The 17207-nt window shown below is 43.1% G+C and overlaps 2 protein-coding genes across 3 annotated transcripts in view; one reads left to right on the top strand and one right to left on the bottom strand.

Moving 5' to 3' along the window:
- The first annotated feature begins 3673 nt into the window (after window positions 1-3673).
- SLC51A (solute carrier family 51 member A) lies at window positions 3674-8908 on the top strand. The gene is made up of 7 exons (XM_059065243.2): window positions 3674-3822; window positions 4607-4680; window positions 5091-5249; window positions 5803-5914; window positions 6205-6351; window positions 7884-7989; window positions 8529-8908. The coding sequence occupies exons 1-7, from the start codon at window positions 3703-3705 to the stop codon at window positions 8684-8686; spliced, it is 876 nt and encodes a 291-aa protein (XP_058921226.2). The 5' UTR covers window positions 3674-3702; the 3' UTR covers window positions 8687-8908.
- A 529-nt stretch (window positions 8909-9437) lies between these two features.
- Window positions 9438-17207, bottom strand: part of PCYT1A (phosphate cytidylyltransferase 1A, choline) — a 44143-nt gene continuing 36373 nt past the window's right edge. For both annotated transcript variants that reach the window (XM_059065237.2, XM_067034324.1), the window contains 4 exons: window positions 17075-17153; window positions 16493-16635; window positions 14834-15022; window positions 9438-13937 (listed from right to left, as the gene is read on the bottom strand). In XM_059065237.2, coding sequence (XP_058921220.1) covers window positions 13731-13937; window positions 14834-15022; window positions 16493-16635; window positions 17075-17153 — 618 coding nt within the window. In that variant the 3' untranslated portion in view covers window positions 9438-13730. The remainder of the gene's footprint in view (window positions 13938-14833; window positions 15023-16492; window positions 16636-17074; window positions 17154-17207) is intronic.

The following is a 17207-nucleotide window of genomic DNA, read 5'->3' as shown; positions in this document are numbered from 1 at the left end:
CGAAAAGTTACTGTTTAGGTCTTTTTCACTTTTAAAAATTGTGTTCTTTTTCTTTCTGATAGGAATTCTTTATATATTATGGATATGAGTCTTTTGTTGGGTATTTGTATTGCAAATATCTTCTCTCGGTCTGAGCATGCCCTTTCATTGTCTTAATGGTTTTCTTTGTCAAATGGAAATTCTTAATTTTAAGGAAGTCCAGTTTATCAATTTTTTTTCTTTATGATTAGTGCTTTTGTGTCCTATTTTAAAAGGATCTTTGCCTATCTCAAAGTCATTAAGGTATACTTCTCTGTTTTCTTCTAAAAACTTTATTGTTTTAACTTTCACATTTAGGTATTTTTGTATGATGTGAGGGAGGGGTCAGTGTTCTTTTTTATCACCTTGCATATTAAACGAGATGCAATTAACCCAGCACTTTCTCAAAAAGAATCCTTCCCCCTGAATTGTAGTGAAGCCTTTGTCATAAATCAGATGACCATAAATGTGTGGATCTGTTAATAAGTTTTTCAAAACGTGTTAACACGCTTTGGGGTTTTTTTTGCGGTACGCCGGCCTCTCACTGTTGTGGCCTCTCTCTTTGCGAAGCACAGACTCCAGACGCGCAGGCTCAGCGGCCATGGCCCATGGGCCCAGACGCTTTGCAGCATGTGGGATCTTCCCGGACCGGGGCACGAACCCGCGTCCCCTGCATTGGCAGGCGGACTCCCAACCACTGTGCCACCAGGGAAGCCCAACACATTTTTTTAAAAATATTACTACATAGTCTTTGAAAAGTTGTGTTTTTTTTTTTCTTTTTTTTTGCTGTACGCGGGCCTCTCACTGTTGTGGCCTCTCCTGTTGCGGAGCACAGGCTCTGGACGCGCAGGCTCAGCGGCCATGGCTCACGGGCCCAGCCGCTCCGCGGCATGTGGGATCTTCCCGGACCGGGGCACGAACCCGCGTCCCCTGCATCAGCAGGCGAACTCTCAACCACTGCACCACCAGGGAAGCCCCAAAGATTTTTTTATGGTATGCACAAATTTTTCATGCCTGCATAATATTCTATTGAGTAGTTTACATAATAATTTCAGTATTGTTGGACATTTAAGTTTTTTTAAATGTAGGGCTATTAATAATATTAGAAACATTATCTTTAAATAAAACAAAAAATAATATATTACTGTTATTTTGCCAAAAATAATATATTACTGTTATTTTGCTCTTCTCTGGCTGCTAGGCAGGTTGACTATTTTCCCACTTCCTAAACTGTGTTAGTATCATTTTCCCATTTGCAAGATCCTTCTGTTTTTGCTATTTTCTTTACGTAATAAAAATCTTAAACTTGTGTATACATTTATTAAAAATGCTTTCCTCCAGTCTGTTTGCTGCCTATATATTTTTTTAACATTCAGAAGTTTAAACTCTTTATGTCAAAATTTGACCATCGTTCTCTTTGTGATTTCTTGGATTACACCTAAGCTTAGGTAGGTCTTCCCTCTCCAAAGTCTTGATGCAGATACAATTCTGTCTTTTCTTTTCCTTCTCTCAATTTTCCCTGTTTGATTTTTAGAGGTTTATCTCTTTAATCTATCTGGAATTATTTTGATATATAGAAGGCTTTATGTGTATCTCATGATAAAACAATCATAATTGTTTTAAATCCACATTTTTATTGTATAAAGGTAAAATTGTGTCAGCCCCCAACCCCACCCCATGATGTTTATATTTTTAAAGTTTCAAGGAAGGAAGGTAAAGTCTCTTTTTAATAAAGGACTGCAACCAGGTGTTTTTTGGCTTTTGTTTTGTTTTCTTAATGTTTAAAATTTGCAGAGCCTACTGGAGCAATATCTGTAGAGGTAATTGAGAAAGAGGCAACAGAGTTAAACAGCAACAGCAATGCCAAGCCAGTAATTTGGTCACCCAGAGGGCTGTATCCTAATTAAGTGGAGGCGGGGTGGAGGCAGGAATGGGGAGGAGGGAAGAAAAATAGCACAGTCCTGTCTTTTGAGGCCTGTAATAGAAAGGAAAAGCTTACTACTGACTTCAGAAGTACAACTTGGGACCTGGAATCCAAGGGCCACCTTCTCCATGGCAGGTCCTCTGGATTGATCACAGACCTAACTGTGGTCAGAGGTAAAGGGCCTATTGGATAAAGTAAACAGAAACAGAGAGAAAAACGTGTGCCCTGAAATAAGAACAACCAGGATCAACATATTTTTTGACAAATTCACCTTTGTCCTGGTTGCTCCTTGTGGTGCCGCCAGGTATGACTGACCCAGATGACAACTCAAGTCTTTACTGTGGTATGGTCTCCTTCCTCCTTGTTTTGGTGTCAGCACTAATATCTCTGCCTGAGCTGCCCTCATTCACCAAAACATAGGGCAGACCAGCCAATGCCTTCCTCATACTTTACTCCCAATGTAATAAGACAGTGGCCTGGACTCTGACAGTCTTCCCCCATTTTATCTGTCATCTAGCCAGTTAAGTGGCTGAAAGTAAAGTCTGCCAACTAGGGAAGAGACTTAGATAAATGAGGGTCCAGGCTTAGTCACTGAGGACACAGAACCCTTTGTTTAAAACTAATTGTTGGGGCTTCCCTGGTGGTGCAGTGGTTGAGAATCCGCCTGCCAATGCAGGGGACACGGGTTCTTGCCCCGGTCCGGGAAGATCCCACATGCCGCGGAGCAGCTGGGCCCTTGAGCCATGGCCACTAAGCCTGCACATCTGGAGCCTGCGCATCTGGAGCCTGCGCATCTGGAGCCTGTGCTCCGCAACGGGAGAGGCCACAACAGTGAGAGGCCCGCATACCACAAAAAAAAAAAAACAAAAAAACCACACACCTCATTGTTGCATTGGTTAGAAAATGTTCAGAAACAAATATCGTGACTCTATTAATGTTTTCCTGTTAGCAATGGTGAGGCCAGAGGAGCTTCACTGGTGTGTTTTGAAAAAATGTTTGTTATCCTCTGACCATTATCAGGAGAGCTTGTTTAAAATGTGGATTACTGGGTCCATCCCAGATCTGTTCCAGATCTGTTGAAACAGCATCTATGAGGATAGGGTCTGGACAGCTACTTCTTAACAACTCCTCAAATGATTTCAATAAACACTAAAGAGAGCTACTGGGCCACATTTAATGTAAGACTAAGTGTGAGGTCAACGTGGGTCATATGTCCTTGGAGTCTTTACTCATACCCATTTCTTTTGTTAAAGTCCCTTCCTATGTCCCAGTTTTGTGACATAATTTTTGAAATCAAATTTAAACAGCTCTAAAGTAAATCAAGAGTTATATTCTGCTTTAATTATAATGTTAATTGGTCCCTGTCTGCTAGCAAAACACCTGACACTGAAATAGAAAACTGAATAAGCCCTGTTGACCTCCTAATTTAGAATTTTTGCTAATTATGTACAAACTTGTTTGGTGTCTATATCCTGGTTCAGATAAGCCTTACCATACCTAGAATTATCTGGTTTAGTCTCTCATGAATGCAGAAGAATGACTATTTCTTAGTCACATGTTGGATACTCTAGATCTAAGAAAAAGCCCATCTTCTGCATGAGGGGGCCTAGACCAGGTAATTCTAGTATGGTAAAGCAATTTAGATACACAGGAGGAAGCCCACATCTTCTGATCCTCAGTCCTGGTCTTCAGCTCACTGGAGTCTGCCCTCTCTTTCAACTTTAGCATTGGGCCCTGCGGAAATTTCTCTCACGGTCATCATGACCTTGCTTGCCCTGGGCTCAGTTGCCATCTTCCTGGAGGATGCTGTCTACCTATACAAGAAGACTTACTGCCCCATCAAGAGGAAGACTCTGCTCTGGAGCAGCTCTGCGCCCACGGTGAGGGCCCTGTAGCTGCCTTTTGGGAGGGACTGGAGGGAAGGCAGGGTCCATCTTGAGGATTCCTTTAAAGTCAACAATTCAAGTTGCCTTCCACTACCACCTTAGGGTGAGGGTTTTAGTCTGATATCTGCAGTCAGGATCCCATGCTTGGAAGGTCAACAGGCAGTGGGATGGAGCGTTTGAAATATCTTAGAGCCACAGAAACAGCTGAAGAACCCTCTCAGCCCACCGCCAGCCTCACTTGCTACTCCCCTGCTACAATATTGCAAGCCTCCTTATTGGACACACCAACTTCTGTTCCTCAGAGGGTAGGAGGAAAAGAACCTTTTCCCATGGGGTCATGCTCACTCTCCCCTTATGTCATAGGTCTTTTAAACTCACTCCCACAGCTATTAGATAGGTCTTTGTCATGTTCCCAGGTCATAAAATGGGACTTCTCTTTCCATGTGGTGAGCTCTGTGTCTGTTTGGGGGGAAGAACAAAGCCCTTGAGGTCCTTTCCTGCCAGATGACATCTGCCTGGGCCATCTCAAGACATCAGATGCTCTAATAACATCTTAAAGATGAACTGACCTACTCTTACCCCAGTGATATAAGTTGAGATAGTCTTCAAAAGAGCCCCCTGACTCAAGGTCACTTTAACTAGTTATTTTTCCAGCTGGTCACTTTGAAGTAATGATGCCTCGAATGTTTAGGTTTTCCTTCCTTGAGCCCTTGTTGCAAAAGGTGAGCACGAAGCCTCCTTCCTTGCCCTAACCAGCTCCTTGCTCTTCTTCAAGCAGATAGTGTCTGTGTTCTGCTGCTTTGGTCTCTGGATCCCTCGTGCCCTCATGCTCGTGGAAATGGCCATAACCTCGTGAGTGTCCTGCCCTGCCCCCAGCTGAACTGGATATCCTTCTGGGGTCCCCCACTCTGCTCCCCTCAACCCCAGGACTCTAGAGTCCGTGTCTTCTTTTATCCCCTATCCCTTCCATAAATCCATGCAAACCAATTGTTCATAAATAGGGCCCTTGAACTTCCAGTGCATTCTCAGGCACCATTTCATGCCCACAGCCTGAAATTGCCCTCTTCCCACCCTGTCCTCTCTCTCACTTCCTCTTGGGTCACACACTCAAAACGCCTAGCCCCCACCTGATCCTCTCAGGAATCCCCACCTCTCCCTGCCCCCTCTGCAGTCTCTTTTTCTTTGGCAGGAAGGGCTGTCCTATCAGCTGCTGCCGCCTCCCCTTCTGTGTACTCTCAGGCCCACCTCTCCCCCAACTCCAGGTTTTTTGCGATGTGCTTTTACCTGCTGATGCAGGTCATGGTGGAAGGCTTTGGTGGGAAGGAGGCAGTAGTAAGGACACTGAAGGACACCCCAGTGATGACCCACACAGGCCCCTGCTGCTGCTGCTGCCCCTGCTGCCCACAACTCATGCTCACCAGGTAAGGTGGGAGGGAGAGGCCGCCTGGAAGAACAGGTTAGCCTCCTCCTGCACTCTCCCAAGAGCCTCTGCTGGCTCTCTCAGCCCTGCCTCAAGCCTCATGGAATTAGGCTTTTATGGAACAAAGCCAGCACTGAAAGGGTGGGCATCCCACAGCCAGGGTCCACTGGGCACCCATGCAGGGGTAAGGGGAGCAGAGGAAGGAGAACTCCAAAGTTCCCATCACTTAAGGTCACTGTCCCCTACAAACTTTACCACACAGAGCAAACTGGATTTTGGACTGTTTACTTTCCCCTTCCGTCTATTTTGGTTAATGAGGTTGGGGTCAACACTCAGTTCTTGCTCAAAGGCAGCATTCTGGTCTGAGGGTGAGTAGGAGGCAAGAAGGAGGGTTCCCAACGCTCTCCACATTCTGGCTTCTTCCGAAGTCCCCATCCATTTGACCATATTGATGTCTATGATGGTGGAGCCCAGGAGCCCAGTGAGGGAGCTGGAAGGTCTTCTTGGGGTGGGTGGTTTGTGAGTCCATGTTCCTAACCCTCTTCCCACTTCAGGAAAAAGCTTCAGCTGCTGATGTTGGGCCCCTTCCAGTACGTCTTCTTCAAGATAACACTGAGTCTTGTGAGCCTGTTTCTCCTCCCTGATGGCATCTATGACCCAACAGATGTAAGTCAGGAGTAAGGGGCAGCGGAGGCCAAGATTCATTAAATACCTTTGAGCTCTAAAAGGAATAGCTGGAGCCAATATCCCCTAATTCAGGGCCCCAGGAATGGGGTAGTCCCTGGGACAGGGTGGCTGTGGAAAAGTAGAGGCTCAGGGACTCTGATGGGGAGAGAAGAAATGGGAAGGGGCCAAGGCTTTGGGGCTTTTTTACCTTTCCCACCATGGGAGAGGGGAAATAAAAGGAGGAGAAAAGGGCTTGCTTCCTCACTGACTACTTTCTGTCCTGCCACCAGATTTCAGAGAAGAGCACAGCTCTATGGATCAACACTTTCCTTGGTGTGTCCACCCTGTCAGCTCTGTGGACCCTGGGCATCCTTTTTGGTCAAGCCAAGCTGCACCTGGGCGAGCAGAACATAGGAGCCAAATTTGTTCTGTTCCAGGTAACTATACCCTGGGAGAGAAAAGATGGTTAATAATGAGCCACAAATAATAGGGGTTAGGAACTGAGACTTATAAAGGAAAAAAGTGGGTCTGGTAATCTTCTTAAGCCTTAGGTTTCCTGTGAGATTTGGCAAAGAATCCCTGCCCTTTCCCAGTTTTTGCTTTTCTGTGCTGTAATAGTTTCCAAGGGTTGCTGTAGCAAAATATCACAAACTGGGTGGTTTAAAGCAACAGAAATGTGTTGTCTCACAGTTCTGGAGGCCAGATGTCAGCGGCCCGTGTTCCCTCTGAAAACTGGGGGGGAGAACCCTTCCTTGACTATTCCTGGCTTCCAATGGTTTGCAGCAATCCTTGGCATCCCTGGCATGTCACATGGCATTCTCCCCTCATGTGTCTGTGTCTTGTGTCTCTTTTCTTATAAGGACATCAGTCATATTGGAATAAGGAAGGACCCACCCTATTCCAGTATGACCGCATCTTAACTAATTACATCCAATTAGTTACCAAAACAATGATGCTTTTTCCAAATAAGGTCACATTCTGAGGTACTAAGGGTTAGGACTTCAATGTATCTTTTTGCGGGACACAATGCAACCCATAACACATGTATCATCAAACCTTAAATTCTTATACCTTCGCTTTTTTCTTTTCTTTACTACCCATTACTTCTAAAAACCTGCAATTCATCACCACCAGAAACATCAGCATTATCACAGCTACAACTATGAAGTATCTATACCACACACTAGGCACTTTTCATACATTAATTACATTTAAATTCACTATAATCCTCAAAGTCATTATTATTTCTGTTTTACAAATGAGGAAACGGAGATGTTATGGGGCTTGTTCAAAGGCTCATAAGCGATGGGACTGGAATTTAAACCTAGATCTGTCTACTCCCAGACGCACATCTCTTCTTATCACACTGCCTCTTCATCTTCACATTTTTTCTGACAATTCTCTAAAACTCATGTTTGTTTACTTTTTACACTTTCCATTCTCTAAGCCCAGAGATAACCTTCCCACCAAATGCAGTGACTTCTAGCCCAATATTGTTTCCCTTCTCATTTCATTCTTTCTGTCTCCTTGCTGGGCCCTTCTCCTATTCCCAAGGCACAATGACTCCTTTACAGTTAACAGAGTGATTTCACATAAATTCTCATTTCATCTAACCCTAAGCAGGTGCCGCTTACAGGCACATAGTAGGTAGAATTGGAGGGTCCAGAGGAAGACAGAGGACAGAAGAGCCTAAAATGGAGTAAGGGAATGAAGGGGCACAGAAAGGATCTGGGCCCCAGAAGCACTCAGGGCCAGGCTAGTGGGTAAAAGCCCTGTGATTGCCGAGCCTGCCCATGATTATTGTGGGGTAGCCTAGAAAAGCCAAGTCTGCCCTGAAGAGGCTGTGCTTCAGAAAAGTGTACTCAGAGAGGGCAAGTACAAGACACATCTCAAACACAGCAGTGAGCCAGCCGGCCTCAGTGCCGGGGATGCTGAGCCCCTACCCTCACTTCTTTTTTCTCTTTTGCAGGTTCTCCTTATTCTGACTGCCCTGCAGCCATCCATCTTCTCAGCCTTGGCCAACGGTGGGCAGATTGCTTGTTCGCCTCCCTTTTCTTCTAAAATCAGGTCTCAAGGTGAGCACATAGGAGCTCCTATTCTATTCCAGGATGGGCAAGAGAGGGAGGTCAGGGAGGAAAGGAACTTAGAACGGAAGTTGGGCCAGCCAATCTCAGAATACTCAGAATGTTCTGCTCAGAATACTGAGAAAGGAACCTGCAAGAAATCTAGCAGAAGCTCTAAGCAGACTATGACCTCTCTGATCGCACAGAGGAGACCTGCAATCCCACAGCTTGAGGCCAGCCCTGATGGCCAACCCAGGAAGCCATGGGTTCCAGGAATAGCAATGGGTGTGGTTAGGAAGCATAAGTCATGCTGATGAAACATGCAAAAGAAATGTTTAATGCTAGCCTCAAATTGCAGGAGGTAGAGGGCCAAGTTCTGGTTCTGGCTCTACTATTAACCTGCTATGTTACCTGTGACAACTTAATATCTCTAGGTCCTGGTTTGAGGACAAATTGGAGAAAGTGTTGTTCAACTCATATACCAGGGCTGCTAGTGGTATACCACCTCTATAAGTTAGTATAACCACATTATATTTTGCCCCATGCTGCAGTGATGAACTGCCACCTCCTCATCCTGGAGACTTTTCTGATAACTGTGCTAACACGAATATACTACCGAAGGAAAGACGACAAGGTTGGATATGAACCTTTCTCTGCTCCAAACCTGGATTTGAACCTCAAAGCTGGAGGTGGATTGCTTGGACAATGAAAGAGACACTGCACTCATTAGATGGGCACAAGATTTCTTTACTGTTCCTCAACCTTGACCAAATGGGTATGGATTCCATTGTCAGAGCAAGCTGGCTAATGATACACACTTGACTCTAGAGACAAATGTGAACTATGCAATAGGATGAAATTGTTTTGGATCTTGCCTGAGGAAGGTATTTTAAGTTTTATAATAAACAAACAGGATGGAGTTTGATGTTCTACAACTGGGCACATTGCCTCTGTGTGTGCCACTATTAGCCCATAAAGCTTGTATATTAAAAGGTTACTCTGAGATTTCCCAAAGCAAATGAAAGGAGGAAGAGTATTTGATAGTTTTACTGGTATAATAACAGGAATAGAACTCAGCCAGGCAAAATAGTATGAGCCCAAACTCTCAAAGAAACCAGGCTTCTGAAGAATAGATGAAAGGTGTTCTTTCCCTTACAGATGTGTCAGTAGGGCACTGATGACATTAGACCTGGGAGATCTGGATCAGCCTCCCTTTGTGGGACAATGGCTTTTTTAGTCTTCTGTACCAAGCTGCAAAAGGAATCCTGATAATATGTTCATGGAGTTATTCTGGGGAGACAAATTAAGATGCAAAAGCAAAGGAAATGATCATACAGGTAAAACCCCCAAATTAGGATGCAAGAGCAAAGGAATTGATAGTACAGGTAAAAGCCCCAAATACATAAAACATATCATACACATGTATACAAGGTCAAAAACACAGAAAATGGAACATAACATAAAATCACTTTTCCTTTATTTGGCTAATGACAAAAGCCAAAATAACTGAACAATTTAATAACACTCAGACAGGAAAACAATATACTGAACACCAACTGAGGAAAACGTCCTTGTGGACACCAGCACTGGTGATGGGGCCAACATTCATGCCAAGGCCAGAATTTTTTTCCAAGACTCTTTCTGTTCAGGATCCTCAATATAAAACAACTCAACCAATCAAGTCTCTGTGTTCAAAACAGTCAGTGCCTCCCTAAGAAGGGTGGGAAAGCCCACTTGGAAGCTAAAAAAACCACAACTGGAGTCATCCTAATGTTAAACCAAGTACTTTTGTTCTCTACCCCAATCTGAATACTAACATTAAACTTTGACAGAGTATCTTTCTCCTTTGTTTTAAAGAAAATTAACATTTAATAGTATAATCCCAAGAACATGTTCTACTTACTTGGAAAAATAATAGCTAGGGACCACTCTTTATCCCATGACAATCTATTCTGTGAGAGAAAACAAGAACAATCATCGCATGACCTTGAAAAATATAACTTTAAAAATATTTATACTGGTAAGGTTAAAAAAAATACCATTAGTTAAAAACATTTTTAAGGGAGCTCTTTTCCTACCTGTACTGATTCAACTTCTGGTGATAGTTCGTGCTGACAGAAAATGTAAAAGCTATGGCTTTTAGGGAATTAAACAAAAGCAGTGAAATATACTTGATTTGGAAAGATTTTAGATACAGGGTCTGGAACAGGATTAAAAAGGCAATGAGCTCCAGAAAAACAAAAGCTACCCATACATCAAGAAACAGAATAAAAATCACTGTGAAGAACCATTGTGGAGGGAATATTCAAAGACTGCCTGGACAGCTGTGTGGTCAAAAGTAAGAAAAATGTAACTCAGGTGCTGCCTAGGAAGTTATCAGTGATCAGAAAAGTTCAAAAGCTCTCTTGACCTCCCTCAAATTTTTTCTCTCATTCAAGATTTTCAACCTCGTCGCATCCCCAACCTTCTTACCCAAGCCTCAGCAAGATAATGGTCTTTGGCTCTAGCTATCAGAAGCAGCTGCAGCAGTACAAATGATCCATTTTTATTCCTCTACAATTTCAACCTCTATCCTTCAGTGGTACTGAGTCTAGTGTATGAAAAAAGCAAACTTTTTGCCCAGCTCATCTCAAGGTAACTACTGAAATGGCACCTCCTCAGCACCGGCTACAGGGCTTCTGTCTCCATTCTCCTTCTATCTTACAGCGAGAGGCTCTGAGGCCAACCAACTTTTTCTTTTTTGGCTGTGTTGGGTCTTTGCTGCTGTGCCTGGGCTTTCAATAGTTGTGGCGAGCAGGGGCTACTCTTCGTTGTGGTGTGCAGGTTTCTCATTGAGGTGGCTTCTCTTGTTGCAGAGCACGGGCTCTAGGCGTGCGGGCTTCAGTAGCTGTGGCACGTGGGCTCAGTAGTTGCGGCACGCGGGCCCTAGAGCATGCGGGTTTCAGTAGTTGTGGCGCATGGGCTCAGTAGTTGTGGTTTGCAGGCTCTAGAGCACAGGCTCAGTAGTTGTGGTGCATGGGCTTAGTTGCTCTGCAGCATGTGTGATCTTCCTGGACCAGGGATCGAACCTGTGTCCCCTGCATTGGCAGGTGGATTCTTAACCACTGGAGGCCAAGCAACTTTTAAGGCTCCCCATTTCTGCCACATTTGGCCTATTCAGGCTGACAGCTTTGTGTGTGGGATTCAGGGAAACAGCTAACTAATATTAAAATTAATGTTAGAAGTTAATATTAATAATAATATTTAAAGATTTACAGATCACATACATGGTTGTGGAATGTGAACCTCTAACCTCATTTAATTAGGCACAGATGATCAAACAATGCATCATCCCAATAGCTTCTTCCACCCACCCACCCTTATGCAGCATGTAGGATCACATTTATCCCAAAGTATCTAGCATGCCACGCCATAAAATTTTTTGCTTTCAGTCAAAATTATTTGAAGATATACTTGTGTTAGGAGACTGAGGCCACAGAGGTTTACCAAAAGGGGTGAGAGTTTTCCAAGAACACGTGCACATGCTGGTGCTAGCAGTCTCATGGAGCTTGTCAGCCTAGAGGTCGTATTCCAAGGGCAGGATATGCTAAAAGCAGCCCATTTACAGAGCAGAGAAGGAGGACCAAAAATTTGGGACCCAGACAATACACATGAGAAGAATGACTGCACGGAGGAAAATCATACTCTGGGCACCTCCTTTTCCAAATACACTTGGATAACATGTGTACTTTGAGAGAACATGTAAGTGGGCTTCAGTGGTGATTTCACTGCTTTTCTATTGACAGAAATGGGCAGAATTCCCAAAGAGGCAAGACTGAAGCAGCAAGTTAAAATATGTAATCATATCAGCTTGATATGATCAAGCTGAGTAATGTAGGAAAACATTAACTTCAACTGTTCAAAAAAAAGGATTCCAAGCCAAAGCTTGTGTAAACCAGATTTGATAGTAAAAATAGCACTTCATGAGAAGAGTTAGAAATGTAATTTTCATAGGCCATCAGGACAAGAAGTTTCCCCCTCTCTGTCCCTCTACTCTGCTGTGCTCTGCCTCTCTGGATGATCTGAGGACCTAGGTAGTCCTGCTGTGCAGGCAGGCAGTGAATCTAGCCACTGACCCTCAGGCAGAAGAGCAAGTTTTAACAGAAGGTGTTTAGGGAGGGGACTATGCGATGCTCACAGCCCTAGCAGAGGGGCAAGGAAAGATACGATGTGGTTTTCTTAGCTGAAAACACTAAAACTCCACCCCCACAAGGGGTATTTATGAGTGATGGGATGGTGCCTGGACATAAGCAATTTTTCGCCCTGAACCCAGATACAGAATTATGATAGATGATGATCTGCTAGGTCATGTACTATAGGATGCTAGAGGTTTAAAAGGAGCTTATGCTCAACAGCAAGTGTTAAGCTTCAGCATTCTCTGATGTGAAATTTAAGTAGTGAATCCCCTGGGCAACATACCAGGGGAGGTGGAACCAGGCAGAGTGAGAGGGAGGGAACCTATCACACTCTTGTAAAGTGAGCCCTTGCTCGGTGACTTGCTGGAAGGGCAGCAGACAGGAGTCTCTGCCAGCTGCCAACTCTCAGGGGAAAATAAACACCTCATGGAGCACTGGTTCCAGTCAAGGACACTCTTAAGAGGGGAAGAGGTCAAGAAAAGGCTTTAAAAAGGGGTGTGTTTCCTTACGCTTTTGCGCCTATGTTCTGTGCAAATCTCTCTGAATATTCGATATGGCTATGAGCAATATGGATTAACAGATCACGTTCAAACTGCAGACATTCACAAAGTATCCTTTGTAAAAAGCTAGGTAATAAGTATTAAAATAGGAGTCACAGGGCCAGGGACTCACTCTCAGGAAGAAAATTAATCAAAACTGACTTTGCATAAGATTGAGTATTGTCCCACTCCCCTCCTCAATCAGACTAAACCTGGAAGTGTTCCTCCCCTTAAAGGTAGATTGCAGGAAAGAGATTGACAAGAGCTCCCAAATAACTGGGCAACAGAGTTTTCTGAGAAGATGAACACAGCAGAAAAACCTCAGCAGATGCCATGTGGTCTGGTTCCATCCCCATCAGTGTCTTCATGGACCCCATTGGGTCCAACAAGAAACTCCTCAGGGAGCAAGAAAAGTTAGACTCACATCTCCTTCTTCCATAGCCACACTGACACATGTGCCAGCAGTACACTTAGGGGATTTGTGACTGTTACTCAGCTTTTAGCTTTTTTTCAAAGGAAACAAAAATTATGATATTTCCCCTCCAAATCACTCATCAGCATGGCCCATTGCCTGAAGGACTTGGCAAAACAGTTTGCCTCAGAACATCAGGCAAATACTATAGTGTATCAGGAAGAAAAGGCCTCTGGGTATTACACCGCTTCCTTATGCCCACTCCTTGGGGGCAAAAAATTAGTTCTATTTACTACATTTGAAAGACTAATTTTTAAAAAATTAATAAAAATGACAATCTCCCTGTCAAGATCACATGAACATAAACAGTAAAGCAAAGTCCATGGGGAAGGTATATGGATGCCGAACAGGCTTCTAAGATGTAGTTAGCCTCTTTCTTGGTAGGGGTGGGTGATGTCTCCCAGAGGATAGGCTGTCTGGTCCCCCCATCCTAAGTACTCTTGCCCCATTTGTCTTTCCTTTGTAGCTGTCCTTAGGTTTAGTGTTGGGATCACAATTCAGAATTCAACAGAGAGCTTCTGAAGGTGATGGGACAGAGGGAGGGGAGAGGAAAGGAGAGATGAAAAATTAGTCTTCTTCATCCTCACTGATATCATAGACTGCAGACTTGTGTCTGGAGAGGTTTGCTGGGGAGGAAGGTGGGGAAGTCTTGCCAGAGAAGGGCCACCGGAAAGAGGGAGAGGGGGAGCGTTCACGAGTGGGACTGCTGCTGGGACTCTGCCTTGGACTGATGGCCTGCAGCATCCGGCCTTTTCCCTCTTTCAGCATATGTTTCTGGGGAGACCAAAAGAAAGAGTTAGAAGAAACCTATGGATCGTACTAAAGCACCACTGGAGGATATGAGACTTCAAATTATCATGAGTGCCCTCTGTAATGCCAAAAATGATCAAGTAATCCAGAGGAGGAACACAGCTATAATCCTAAGCAATTTCCTCTCCAAAGTGGTCTATGCTATACTATGTATCTAAGGGTTCCCACCTGCTATCCACTGTCACTCAATCCTTGACCTCTATGTCAAAGGAATTCTTAAAAGGCTACTTGGGTCTGTAGTCTAGGCTGTAGGCAAAACCAAAAGGAATTAACTCAGACAAAAGGGTACCTATCCTAGTTTTGGAGTTCTCTGAAGAGAAAATTCCATATGCTCCCAGAATAATCTATTCTGGCATCCAAACACCCTCACAGTCAGATCGTTCCTGATATCCTAGGGCTCATTTGCTCATAGCTACACTGGTACCTTTTATTTGGCTCAAAAAGATCTTGCTACTCCTCAAGGACAGAATTCCCACTGTACCCAAAGGTCCTGCAGGAGCTATGTGTAGTGCAGGCAGCTTTCTTTTTACTGCTCTTTGCTCTTTCCTTCCCTTCCGCCTAAAAATATAAAGTAGAAGCAAGCTGGGCAAGGCTACTCACTTACCTTGTCACAATATTTGGAGGTTGATAGAGAGCCGGCAAAATTATTTAGGAGAATGTATAACCTCTTTCTGTAAAGATTTTTAAAAACTTTCTGGGGATAGTGGAAATATAGTTCTGCCCAAAAAGGGGAACAGATTAGATAACTTCTTAATGTCAATGTCCCTTTCTGCTCAAGGATTCTATAATTCCTTCCACAGCATGAGAATTCCCTAGATTTTCCTGAATTTCCCTAAATTGTCCAGCAAGAAAGAACATACCAGCGCTCCTTCTGGACCAAACATTTCCAGGAAACTTCCAATGAATTCTCGGGATTTCTCCTCCCATTTCTGAATGAGGTCAATGCTTTTTTCTTCTACCTTCTGAACAAATTCTTTTGACTTTTCCTCCACATCTTTCACTTTCTTCTTTACTTTGTCAACTCGCTCCTGCAAGTGGTATTTCTTCTCCTGGATAAAGAAATAACTGCTCTGAGAAATAATACTCATTCTGACCTTCCATACTAAGGGGAAGGAAAAGACTTGGTTTGGCACCCTACTGACACTCCTTTCAGTCTTGAGAATTTCACTTTAATCTATCCCATACTTCTCCAGAATAATAACAGATAAGATATGCTCTGGATGGTCATCTTATACAAAAGTGTAATAATTCTAAGATTGTAGAGCCCAGGACCAAACTAAATGTATAGTGTAAGATCAGTAACAGACAGGCACATACCAAACGAAGTCAGATTTTTTTAAGACGAAACATAAACTTGGAAGATAAACATGCCCAACAAAACCCAAACCCCATTCTAGATGGAGATGTATAGGGAGAGAGCAACAAGATCACTGCACAACATTGCCAACAATAAGCCAACTGTAACAGTTTAAAAAAGGAAATAGTGGACCTTTTACTTAAGTAATTCAGCTATTGTATTGAATTTTTTTTCCTCCATCAGTGGCTTATTCTATGATTATAGAGGAGTTGTTTTTTTTATTTTTTAATATTTGGAGGTCTGTTTGCTCATTTGCAGAATAAGGATGATACTCTTTGGTCCTACAGGCTTCCCTAAAGATAAGGGAAAATGGTATGAACCCTCCCAAAGGGAGGGGAGGGGAGGAGTCTTTAGCCAAATGAAAACTATTCTCATTTCCAGATCATAAAGGGGAAGGGGAAGGGGAAGGCAAATATGTTTAGGATTCTTAAACATCTAAAGATAGATTCTGCAGTATAACAACAGCTAGATTGTTAACAACAGCTAGGGTTTACCTGAATAGATAAATCCTATTTAAATGAAACCATTTCACCTATTCATAATTCACAGAGCTGGGAGCAAGTGAGGGAGCATGGTAAACTACTTATGAAGAAGATACAGTTAGCAGCTTTCTTCTTCTTTTTAAATCAACTTTATTGAGGTATAATTTATATACAAAATGTATAGCAGTTTGTTTCCAAAGGGCAGTATTAAGCTAAGATAAACTTGCTTTCATAAATCAAATTTTAAAAGTTAGGTTCATGTGCCTTGAGAAATTGCATGCAAAATGTTGTGTGTTACTATGCACACAGGGAGAGGATCCACAGCTTTCACCAGATTTGCAAAGACCATCCAGTCAAAAAGAGCAAAGGTTAAGAACCACTGTTTTAAATATATTTGATATAAGTACTATACTTTGTAAGTTCCACATTCTTATTTATTTAATTGGCTGTATGTCCTTATATCGATGTGTTGATACTAGCTCATAAAGGCAGAAAATGCCTCTAGATACATCCATATGCTCTTTGTAAACAGCTTGGCATATCGTTATGTGCAAAGAGGTATCCACTGAGCTTTTGGAGGTGATAATAACAGCAGACTGAAAAGCAAGTTTAACTTAGATGAAGTGAGAGGCAACATGTCCTATAGGGCCAGGGATCTCTAGGATAAGGTTGGAACTCACATTGATAAAGCTGACATTGAGTTCCTTTGCCGTGTAGCCCCTCTGTAGGTTCCGTCTGGCATATACATCATAGTCGCGGACAATTCGGGTGATGATGTCTGATGTGGAGATACCTTCTGTCCTCTGTGTTGGAGCAAACATGCCTAACCCAAGAACACATACAAACACTGTGACATTCTGATTAGCTCAGGCAGTAGGACTAGATGGAAACTGGGAGCCACATTCCTTTTCTTTCCTCATAAAGCTGAGTCTGTTATTACTAAGTAAAGTCTGGAGATACTGACATACAGAAGGAACACTGAATCATAGGTTAGGAGTAAGGAAAGGCCCTAATGTTAAGAAAAATATGGGGCTGGAGAAGGGTTTACTGAAATTAAAAGAGATATCAAAAGTAGATGTTTAGACTGAGAATTGATGGATATGAAGCTATGCTCACCTTAACCTCTTAACCAAAGTGTGACCTGAAACTGGATGTTAAAGTTCTCACTGTATAAACTTTCCTTTGTAAAGTAGTGATGTGGTTGAATCTCTGTCACTGCCCCTAAAACTCCATAAAATGAGGATGAACATCAACTTACTCACCTGCTTCCTTGATGTGCTTATAAACATCATCACTCCCAGCAGAAGAGTAAGGGATGTCATCATGGGCTACAAAATCAATCTGAAAGTAAGGAAACATCATTTAAAACCCAGCATAACTGCCATTCAGAAAGAA

The sequence above is a fragment of the Kogia breviceps genome, chromosome 5, assembly GCF_026419965.1.
Source record: "Kogia breviceps isolate mKogBre1 chromosome 5, mKogBre1 haplotype 1, whole genome shotgun sequence".
Classification (NCBI taxonomy): domain Eukaryota; kingdom Metazoa; phylum Chordata; class Mammalia; order Artiodactyla; family Physeteridae; genus Kogia; species Kogia breviceps.
The sequence above is the reverse complement of the archived record's forward strand: the minus strand, read 5'-3'. Positions and strand labels throughout refer to the sequence as shown.